General features: G+C 59.0%; 2 protein-coding genes across 3 annotated transcripts in view; one reads left to right on the forward strand and one right to left on the reverse strand.

Moving 5' to 3' along the window:
• PTBP1 (polypyrimidine tract binding protein 1) overlaps window positions 1-3,165 on the forward strand; it is a 30,274-nt gene extending 27,109 nt beyond the window's left edge. For both annotated transcript variants that reach the window (XM_035348172.1, XM_035348173.1), the window contains exon 15: window positions 20-3,165. In XM_035348172.1, coding sequence (XP_035204063.1) covers window positions 20-152 — 133 coding nt within the window. In that variant the 3' untranslated portion in view covers window positions 153-3,165. The remainder of the gene's footprint in view (window positions 1-19) is intronic.
• A 3,920-nt stretch (window positions 3,166-7,085) lies between these two features.
• Window positions 7,086-11,041, reverse strand: PLPPR3 (phospholipid phosphatase related 3). Its single transcript, XM_035348218.1, has 7 exons — window positions 10,741-11,041; window positions 10,346-10,531; window positions 10,114-10,243; window positions 9,693-9,888; window positions 9,555-9,612; window positions 9,237-9,410; window positions 7,086-9,162 (listed from the first exon to the last, which is right to left on the reverse strand). Exons 1-7 carry the CDS (start codon window positions 11,002-11,004, stop codon window positions 7,897-7,899), a joined length of 2,274 nt encoding a protein of 757 aa, XP_035204109.1. The 5' UTR covers window positions 11,005-11,041; the 3' UTR covers window positions 7,086-7,896.
• Between the last annotated feature and the right edge of the window lie 122 nt (window positions 11,042-11,163).

Genomic DNA, 11,163 nt, shown 5'->3' on the forward strand with positions numbered 1-11,163 from the left:
TAAACTTCTGTCTTGTCAGGAAGGACCGTAAAATGGCTTTGATCCAGATGGGCTCTGTGGAAGAAGCCATTCAATCACTCATTGACCTCCATAATCATGACCTGGGAGAGAATCACCACCTGCGTGTGTCCTTCTCAAAGTCTACCATTTAAAGCTTTGGAAGGCATGAGACAGAATGGACTTAACCTCTTGGGTTCAGCCTTGACCTTAGAAGGCTGAACACTAGGGTTTCAACTTCCATCATTCCAGAAAAAAAAAAGCCACTTTAAAAATGCAGCTGAAGTGACCTTAAAAGACCAGAGATTTTATTTTTTTAAAGAGAAATCAGTTTACCGGTTTTTAAAAAAAAAAAATTAAATCTAATTCATATTGCTAACCTTGCGGTGATGGGTAACAATCTTGACTGTTCAAATAAATCACAAGTTAAAGTTTACACTTTGGAACCTGCTCTGGGAAATTCCCCTCCCCTCCTGTTCCTCCTCCCCTGAAAAGCAGATCCCAACAAGTTTATCAGGTTTCACATTGATGCCTTTTTTTCTTTACCCATCCATGCCTTGAAGACCTAAAACCACTGTGTAAATTCACTTTCGCGCCTTTGAGTCAGGATTTTGCAAAATGCATGGTGTATAGGAGCTCCCAACTCACCCAGCACAAAAATAAGTTGCATTGATCCTACCTAAACTGTGCATCTGCTATCCTGTGCCTTAAACTTTTTTCTTCTTTTGGGGAAAACATCTGAATTGTAGGGATTGGATGGGAGAGTTGAGGGGAATGGATGAGCTCTGGCTCACTAGATCAGCTTATCATAGTGAAGGACTAATGAAGCTGGCAAAGTGGATCAAGAAAGCATTGGGCTTTGACTCTTTAGGCAGTTGTATCCCGCTGTCCATGATGTCTCAATTTGCATAGGATCATGTGTCTTCATGCCCCTTTCCAATCTGCTTGTGGTTTATCTCCATCTGCAAACCTTCCAGTGGGAGTTATTTAAGATCCTTTGTGTGTAATGTTCAGACCAAGTAGAAAGGTCTGGGTGGGGAAGCATTCCCGAGACCAAATCACATTCCGTTGTCGATAGCAAGTCAACAGGCTCTGCCCTTCACAGGAGCATTGATCAAGATACAAAATTAACCACTGTTGGACACTTGTGAAGATGAATCATAAAGAATTTGTCAAATTGTGTGTATATATATATATCTCTAAATACTTGGCTAGGATTTGAAGAATTATTGAATATCCCACATCTAGAAAGGTGTTCATGTGAGTCACCTTCGTGCCCCTAATTTGAAATTAACAAGACCAATGTAGCTCTGCCATCATTCTTATAGCATGTCTTCAGCATTTGAGCTTTTTGTTTTAATTCTTGTATTATACTTTTTGATGCAGTTGCTGTCATCTGTGCCTAGCAATATTTCCAGTTGACCAAATATTCTAATCTCTTTATATGCAAAAGAAATAGTTTAAGTACCTTTTTATAGAATGATAAGATGGTATAAACGTAATCTAAATTTACTCCTTTGTGGTATTACCCTTGTATACTGTACTTTCTTTTTTTTTTGTAATTGAAACTGTAGGGCAGGAATTTAGTTATCAGGCTGAGGTCATGACTGAGGATGAATTAATGTAATGACGTTGAAACATGCTAAGCAGATTTTTAAAGCAATGTGTTTGAGATAACAAGCACAATTAGCTTGTGAATTTAAGTAAAAGGACCCAGGCTAAAGTTTTACCTTTTTATCCTATAAGCCCAGATATTTTTAAGTTATAGGAAGGGAATCTATTATAAGTAGAATGCAGACGTTTTTTCCCATGATACAACCATTTTTTTCTGGCTTACAACTCTTTCCTGGGCCATTCTGCCTTCTATTTTGTGTAATCCAATGTTGCCTTACGTTTCCCTCTAACCTGCAACCTGTTCGGATGCAAAATAACAAGAATCTTGTACTTTTTTTCAGGGTTTTTCTGCAAATTGTGGACCAAAGTTTTGTTTTTTAATTGTCTTAGTGTTGCAAGTTATGATTTCCTTGCTTAGTGTGGGAGCTCTTGACTTGCCTAGCACTGAGTGTTTGGAAAAGTCTTAACTTTTCTTAGTTCCTCCCTGAAATCTTGAGGATATGCGTTATGCTGGAGAAGTGTGAAGTCTGAGTGAGGGTTCAGCTTGGGTTGCTGGCATGAGATCAGTAATATTTGTCTGCCTTAGTCTTCAGTTGGAGGCTGAAAGGAGTGTGAAACCACGTTAAATGAAAGTGTTGCCCCCAGTAGAGCAGAGAAAAAGTTCAGCTGACATCAGCTGACAAGTAGACACTGGTTTCAGTTACCTCTAAATCGGAGTAAGCCTGTTAAGGAAATCTTGATCTGCCTCTGAAAAATCTCCGTTTCCTTGCCAGCATCTTACGTTCAGCAGTGCAAGTTCAGATGTCTTGGTGGTAGTTGTCAACTGGAATTAGTTTGCTCATCTGCCTTCCTTCCCCGATGGAAAACAGTAAACTGATTCCTCCTGCAGCTGGGGAGCACTGGTGGTACGGCTGGTTCTCCTGAACATGCCCCAGGCAGCACTACCCTGAAGATCCATGCACAACCCAAGTGAACAGCTGTGGTGGTTTAACTTTTAAAGCATTCAATCAACCTCACCCAAGACACTGGGAAGAGGCTTATTGGAATGAAACCTGTCTGGTGGCCTTTAACATTGATTTGGTCAACCCACAGGCTTTATATATTTTGCAAAATGCAAGCAAGTGAATTGAGGTAACCCCAGAACCCAGACAATGGTGGGTTTTTCCTTTGGATCCCTGTGTTTGCATGTAAAGAATGTGAGTAACAAAAGGGTGTACATATTTATAATTTTTTATACCTGTTGTAAGACATGAGGGGGCAGCAAAACCCAGTTTTTTATGGTGAACAGATGTATTGTATATTTTGATAACAGCTATTACAGGTTCAGTATTGTGGAAGGTGGGGTGGGGAGGGTAAGCATACACAACATCAGAATTCCATTGCCTCTTTCAAAGAATGTTTGTAATGCAAAAAGAAACAAAATTAAAACTATTTTATAACAACCTTTGTACCTTTCTGTAGCTCCATTATTTACTGTTCAGATTGTAGAAAGCAGTTATTGGCCAGTCTGTACTTGTGCTTTCAATAAATTTCTTCTGTATTCTTTGCTTCTGATTTTCCTCTCTCTTTATTGTGCCTATTTTGCTTCTGATTTTCCCTTCTAATGTAATTTCAGCTGCCTCATACGTAACTTTTGACTTTTTCACATACCTCTGGGCTGGTGGAGTGTTTATCCATACGGGCACCTCTGTGCAGGGGACAGGATAGAGAACCAGGCCTGGGGCTGCGTGGGGTGACTGAAGCCCCCCCTTGTTCACACTCAGCCCTTCAGAGCTTGACCATTGAAGTTCAGAGGTATGAGGTTATAGGGCCTTAACTGATGCTCTGCCTTTGTCACATTCCAACGATTTTTTTTCTTCATGTTCCTAAACTTTCCATATGTTCTAGCTAATATCCATGAAATAACCACCTCTCCAGTCAAATACGTAATACTCTCTGTAGTTTTGTGCTCTAGACGTCTCAAAGCTTTCTGGCTAGCTGGATGTCTTAGTGCTGAGTTTCCCATCCAGTGCCCTGGTGTGCCCTGGCCAGGTTCCTGTTCTAACGCCTAGGAGGGGGCTGGGGGCTTATTTTGGTTCTTGGGGTTACCCTGATGTGCGAACACGCGAGCTGTGTTGGGGGCAGAGCTGGCTGTTCAGCTCCCTGGGGAGCGAGGCCGTTTGTCCTGAGGTGGTGTCCTCTCTGCAAGTCCAACCAAGTTGAAGAACTTCCTGACAGCAGCTGCCCTGCTGTAGACCTGGACGCCCCGACACCTCAGCATCCTGAAGTTTGGGGTAGGATGCCCTAACACCTCAGAGGAACCCCTGGGGCTCGTGGCAGTGTGCTCTGTGCTGTCCCTGGGCTCTGCTCACGGGCTCTTCCTCTCCTTGCACACCTCTCACCATGACAGCAGGCACGGCCCTGCCCTGAGCTGTGCTCCAGCAGCTGAGGGTGGGGAGGGACAGCCCTGTTTGTGGAGCTGGGAAGGAGAAATGCTGCGCTGCTGGGTTTGTGGCTGCTTGCTGTCCTTTGGCTGCGTTCCCTCTGTGTTGAACCGCATTAGCGTTAAACACTGGCTTACTTTATAGGCTTCTCGGTTCCGGCTTCAGCCTCCAAGCTGGGTTCTGCAGGAGCCTCAGGCTACTGAAAGAGATCACTGTTGTTCCTGGAAAGTGTAATAGGATTTGTAACAGCTGCCTCTGCCCTTACCCGCTGATGCGCGTGTGAAACGCTGCGCTCTGCGTGCCCCGGGGAACCAGCAAGGCCGTGGGGGCCTGGCCGCAGGCAGGGGTGGCCCTGAGGTGCTGGGGGGGGGGGGAATTGCGGCCTCCTGCCCCTGCTGCAGGGGCAATTGCAGCTTCCTGGCCCCTGCTGCGGGGGCTGCTCCCCTGTCCGGCATCGCAGCAGCTCCCGGTGCTGCCTGTGTCCAGGTGCAGAAGGGAAAATGCCCACACGGGCTCACACGTGTGCATCTTCTGACAGAAAGCTGACTCAAGCTGTGCTGGTAATTAGACCACTTCCACCGACAATGTAGGGCAACTTTTAGAAAATATGTTTTTTGATTGAAAAATGCTGACTTAGGGGAACCAGTATTTTATTTGCGGCGAAAGAACAGCCTCATCTGCTCCTTGCCTCCAACAGATCATCCAAGCACGCTGCTGTGCAGTGTAAGAGGGGGGAGAGGCTTGTGCAGAATAAACACCAGTGTGAAAGGCTAGGCCAAGCATCCTGAGCGTCTCTGGCTATGGAGAGTGAATTCAGATAACTTGGCTTCACCACCAGCTCTGTAAATGCCGCTGCTAATCCTCCGAGCACGCCTCTGATGGAGAGTCTGAAATGCTACTGCCAGCACTGGGGTAGTGCTGCTAATGCTGCTGGAGCTGAACCAATATTTGCTAAAGCCACTTCCCCACGTTGCTAAGTATCCGTGGTGTGGTCAAAGTCTTGCAAAGGTTCCTCGAAGGGAGAAAGGCTGCGCCCGTCGTCCTCGCAGAGCGGGGCGTCAGCCCCCGGGAGCCCAGGGCTGGCGTCAGGGTTCCCGGTGCCTGGGGGGGGGGGTGGCTCTCGGGCGGCCGCCTCAGGGTGCTGAGGAGAGCAAATCCTCCCTGATCTCACCCCCCAGGCAGCGCCGTGGCTCCCCGTGTCTCAAACCAACCAGAAACTTGCCGCTACTTTGCAGGCACTGAAGGAATTTGCTTCATGCCTGCTGCTCCAACAGCAATTAGCGAGCGGGGCCTGGCTAACGAGGCAGGCTTCTCCCCTCGTACCCTCCCGCAGGCCGGGCACCCGCTGGCGGCAGGGCTGGGGCAGGGAGGCAGCGGCAGGGGGGTCCGGGTGCCCCCCAGGACCAGGCCCGACAACGGCATCCAGCCGGGGGTCCCCACGGGAGGGCTGCGGCACAGAGCGGGCGGGTGCCATGGAAATGGTGGGGTCGGGGAAGGGGCCTGCGACGCCGTTAGTCACGGGGGCCGCGTGTCCCCCTTGTTTGGCTGGAGGAGAGCCAGGGGGTGGAAGAGCTGTGACCTCCTCTGTCATGGTGCAGGGCCCTGCCACGGCCGGCCCCATCTTCCCAGGGAGGGCAGGCAGAGCCCCTGGCTCCCATCACCGCCGCCAGCCCTCTACCAAAGCACGGGATCCCCCCAGCTCCCTGGGCAGGCGCAGCCCCAGGGCACCCCCCTCACAGCACCCACACCTCGAGCTGCTGCCAGCAATCCCCGCGCTAATCCCGCAGTGGCTTTTCCAGCAGAGCAGCGGGGTTACGCTGGATAATCTGTATGTTTGCAAGGCTGAGGCTTTGGGATATCCACTGCTAATCCAATTGGCAGTTTAGTGCCATCTTCACATCACCCCGGTTCTGGAGGACCGGGGGCTGTTGGTGCTGTCACCGTTGCACCGCTGGGGTACGACAGCTCTGGGGGCACCAAGGAGCTTGGGCCATGCTCGGCGTGATGGGGGCCGCAGGGTGAAACCAGTCCGTGGTGCTCCGGAGCTGCTGGGTGAAGCTGGGCGGCTTTGCTTCGGGCTGCTTTGCCACCTCTTTCTGCCCTAGCACACCCGCATTGCACGGCTGTCACCATCCCTGCGTGCAGAGCTCCTGGAGAAGGCAGCACGCGGGGGCGGCAGCCCAATCCCCCCCCTCCCTGGTCTGATTTACGAGCCGTGACAAATGGCAGCAGATGCTGCTCTGCGCCGGGGCCGGGGTCGTGCAGGGTTTCGCTGCCACCATACGGAGATGGGCTGGGGGGGGCAGCCTGCGAGGCTGCCTTCGCTGCGGGTGCTGCCCCGTGACATCCCCCAGCAGCCCCCGTGCAGCCGGGGCGCTGCGGTGCCCTTGCGGGAGGCCGGGGATGGCACGGGGACACCGTCCTCGTGGAGGCCAGCATGGCGAGGAGGGTGCCATGCGGGAGCCGAGCTGGGTGCCCGCATCCCCGGCGTTGCCACAGCAACACAGCCAGAATCTGCAGCGCCGGCACTTCCCTCCCTGGGCGGCTCCGGAGCCGCGCTCGATGGCGAGCGGGGTCCCCGCGTCCTGCACATGGTGATGCCGGGGTCACGAAGCCCCCGCACGCTGCGCTTGCTGGGGGTCGGAGGGGGTGGTGTCGTGTCGAGCTGTATTAACGTAACTGCTCATCATCGCCTGGTTTTAATGGGCTGCAGCCTGGAACTGGGTTCTCCTGGTGGGGTGGAGAGGAGCCCGAGCCCTGCTGGAGGTGTGTGGGCGCAGGGGCTGCCTCTCGCAGGGGGTGAGGATGGGGCAGGGGGCTGCACGCTGCTCCGCAGCCTTGGGCCGGTCCCGCACGGCTCAGCCGGGGCCCCGCTGTTCCACCCGGTGCCCAAATCCTCCGCACCCTGCCGGGCCCTTGTCAGCACCGGTGAGCCCTGGTCGTGCCCCATAGGACCAGCAGCTCCCTCCCCCCCCCCCCTCGGACACCCCCTCCCCAGCCCTTCTGGAGCTGTGTGGAGCGTTGCCCCCCCCGGACGCAGCCCAGCCGGGGCACATTCACGTGTTTATTCACTTTTCAAACCACAGCAGGTTCAGCCATTGCCTGGCAGATGCATTCACAGCTTGGAGACCCCCCCCACCCCTATCCTCCACCCAGGGCTGCCGCCCCAGCAGCACCCGCCCCCCCCCCCCCGGGACCCCATGCACAGGGAATTCCCCCAGGGGGGCTCCTGCCAGCCCAGGCGGGTGCCCTGATGCTGGCAGGCCCCAGGCTGGCCGGGCAGGCTGCACCCCTGTGCCCCCCGGTTGCCGTCCCCCCACCCCCAGCACTTCCCTACCCCAGTGTACACACTCTACTTTAGCCAGCACAGTATTTACACGCTCCAAATGCCCAGAGCTCGGGCCCTGGACCGACACCCCCCTCCCAGCACCGTCCCCCATCCCCCTGCCCCCAGAACGACCCAGCCAACGCGCAGCCCCCGCGTGAGCCAGGAGCCCCATGGCACCCCCCCCCCCCAAAGCCCTTTAATGCTGTTTGCTCCCCTCCCACCCAACAGACTTACAGAATAAATTACCCCCCCACCCCAAAATGTCAGCACCTGTGTTAGAGTGAGAAGAAAAGTCCAAAGTGCTTGGAGAAGCCCAGCCCCTGCGGGCGGGCAGGGCCACGGAGCCCCCTCTGCGCTCCCTGGGGTCCCGCGCACCCCTCGGCTGCCCCGGGGGGGGAGGTGTCTGGCCCCACCATTTTGCCACCCCGGTGCTAAAGACAGCCCCGTCCTGCCACCTCCCCACGAGAGGGGGCCCAGCAATTACAGACCCCCCCCGTCAGCCCCCAGGCAGGGCAGAGGGCAGGCGGCGGGGGCTCAGTCCTTAAACCTCCGGCTGGCTTGGATTTTCCTGTAGTAGTTGTCGGCCTCGCTGTCCGTGTACCCATCCTTCTCGGCCGGCTTCCTCCGCAGCGTGGACTCCCGGCTGGCCGTGCCCAGCAGCCCCTCGGGGGGGGCGTCCCCCCGCTCCCCGCCGCCCCCCGCCACCACGTTGATGGTGGCCAGGCTGCCGTAGCGCGGCTCATCCTGCTCGATGTCGCTGACGGAGGAGCCGGGGGACACCCCGGCGCTCTTGGCCGGGCGGAAGCCCCGGAAATCCTTGCCCATCTCGCCCAGCTCGTAGGCGTCCGGCCCCTCCGGCCCCTTCTGGGCCGACTTCCACTCCCAGGGCCCGTTGCCGGCGGAGAGGTGGACGACGGGGTGGTGGGGCGCGTGCGCGTCGATGGTGATGATGCTGGAGCTGTCCCGCTCGGAGGGCGAGCGGTACTGCGAGGAGTCGGAGCTGGTGGAGGACGAGGACGTCTCCGAGTGCTTGGGGGTGACGGACACCATGCTCTGCTGCTTGGACATGGCGATCACCTGCATGAGGCGCGGGGGGTTGGCCACCCGCTGCGCCCCCCCCTTCTCCGCCACCATCACCCACTTGGCCCGCACGGCCGCCCCGCCGCCGGCCGCCCCGCCGGCGCCCGCCTGGCTCTCCTCGGGGATGTGCACCAGCTGCGAGGCGCCCGGCCGGGGCTGGATGAGGACGCGGGGCCCCATGGCCGCCCGCTCGGCCGGGCGCGCCTGCACCGTGGGGTAGAGGGATGGGGGCACGTCCTCGTCGGCGTCCCCGGCGCCCCGGCCCAGCGCGCCCGCCTCCTCCGCCAGCGTCATGCTGCGGCCCTCCAGAGACTTCTGCTTCCACTCGGTGATGAGCTGCTTGGAGCGGGAGGCGTCCACGGGGACGTGGATGGTCATGTGGCGCCGCGCGGGGTCGTCCATGGAGGGGGTGTTGACGCGGGGCAGGGTGTTGCTGAAGGTCACCATGTTCTCCTTGCCCATGGGGCTGCGGGGGGCCAGCAGGTCCACGTCCACGCTGGCGCGCTTCAGGCTGCCCAGGGAGTTCTTCTCCCGCGGCACCGGCCGCGCCGCCTCCTCCAGCCGCGTCTGCGGGTTCAGCTCATCGGTGCTCACCGACTTGTTCTGGTGGTACACGGAGTCGTGGCCCCGCTGCGTCAGCGCCCGCAGCGCGTCCTTGGCCGGAGCCGGTGCCGGGGCCCTCTCCGTGGGGGCGCGGAAGTTGCCCACGGCGTGGTACGCCTGTGGCGGGGAGAGCGTGGGGTCAGCGGGGCCGGGGCGCACGGCACGCAGCCCCCGCGCCCGGCAGCACCCACCAGGTAGGCGGCGATGCCCGAGCCGATCAGGAAGCCCACGTAGACGTCGGCGGGGTGGCTGCGGTACTGCGTGATCTGCGTCAGGCCGCAGATGCCGGCGGCGATGGCGAAGGCGAAGACCAGGATGGGCTTGAGGAGTTTGGTGCTGTCCGAGATGATGGAGTTGAAATACATCTGGGGGGGATAGAGGCCGTCAGTCGTGGCACCGGCACCCGCTGCCTTCGCAGCACCCGAGTCCCCCCAGTGTCCCGGCCACGCAGGGCTCTCAGGGCACAAGCAGCCTCGAAGCGCGTGGCGAGGCGCGGTCCCAGGACTCACCGAGACGTAGACGGCAGCGAAGGCCGACAGCGTCGCGTGCTGAGACGGGAACGTCTTCCTGCAGAGGGGACAAAGCAGAGCTGCTGGGTGGGGGCGGTGGGGGCACACGGGGGGGGCGGTCCCCTCCCCGGCACGTACCTGGCGGACAGGATGGCGTGCTTGTCCGTGCCCGAGCAGATGTCCTGGGTGATGTAGGGGTTGGCGTCGCAGGGGGTGCCCAGCAGCGTGTAGTTGGGCTTGCAGACGGTCAGGAAGAAGGGCGCGTGGTAGCCGGTGGCCAGCTGGATCACGTCCGTCACCAGGGCGGTGGCGCAGAGCCCAAACACGTGGACGCCTGTGGGACACAGAGCAGGGGGGATTGGTGGTGTCACCCCCACCCTGCACAGGATGGGGCCCCACGTGCCCCCTTCCTGCCCACACGGGGCATCCAGGGACCCCCTACCAGCCCCAGGGACCCCAAAAGCACCAGGAAGGGTCCGGTGAGGGGTCTGGGTAGGGCTGTGCAATGCTGATATCACGAGGAGGGCACGGCTGCTGCCCGGGCTGCGGCACAACGTACCCACAAACCTTACGGTCCTGCGCAGGAAGGAGTTGAAGTTGCAGCCGCCGGCGTTGATGCTGCCCTCGGCACCGGCGCGTCCCTTCAGCCTGGACTGCAGGCAGTACACGATGCCCTCCCCGACCATGATCTGGGGGGGAACCGGCAGCTCAGCGGAGCCCCAAAACCCGGCCCAGGCAGGATCCAGCCCCCCCGGCCCCCCTCCCGGCAGCGGGACGGGCCCGGGACGCACCGAGGCGGCCGGGGCCGCGAAGGCCAGGCTGAGCAGCATGAGCAGCGGGATGAGCTCCTCGTTGGTCTCCACGTAGGGCATGGAGAGCGCCCGGTCGTAGCACTGGAAGCCCACCTTGGCCGGCTTGAAGAGGTCGGTGAGCTCCAGGAAGTACAGCGTCACGATGGAGGAGGCCACGATGGGCAGCTGGGGGGGGCGGGGGATGTCGGGGGGGGCTCCTCGCCCACCCCAGCCACCAGAGCCCCCGCTGGGTGCCCGGGGTCCCCTGGGGGCACCAGCCGGGTGCGGGGCCGTGCACCGAGCATCCCTGAGGATGCGCGGCCCCAGCCCGGGTGGGACTGGGGTGGTGAGGACGCAGCCCCCCCGCAGCAGCCCCCGGCCCACCCTACACCTACCTCCACGAAGTAGAAGCAGGGGAGGAGCGTCATGCTGTCCTTGGGCGCCTTGGCCTTGTCCTTCGGGGAGATCATGGTGCTGGGGCGGGCGGGGGTCCCTGCCGGGGGGCAGCCGGCGTCACCCCGGCGCTCGGCCCCACGGGGGGGCCCCCAGTGCACGGGGGTCGTGCTGCCCCCCCCCCCCCCCCACCTCTCCCCGGGGGTGCTGTGACAACAGGTGGGGCGGAGGCTCGGCTGTCGCGACAGACCCCTCTGCCGCGACATGCGCCGCTGCGGTGGGCGTGGGGAGGGGGCGGGCCGCCCGCAGAGCCCAGCCGGGGGGGGGGGGGGGGGGGGGGGGCCCCCCCCCGCCCGCGGGGCTCCCGCTGGAGCGGGGAGGCTCTGCCTGGGGGGGCGGGGGGGGGGGCGGCGGGGGGCGAGGGG

Source organism: Oxyura jamaicensis, chromosome 28 (genome assembly GCF_011077185.1).
Source record: "Oxyura jamaicensis isolate SHBP4307 breed ruddy duck chromosome 28, BPBGC_Ojam_1.0, whole genome shotgun sequence".
Taxonomy (NCBI): domain Eukaryota; kingdom Metazoa; phylum Chordata; class Aves; order Anseriformes; family Anatidae; genus Oxyura; species Oxyura jamaicensis.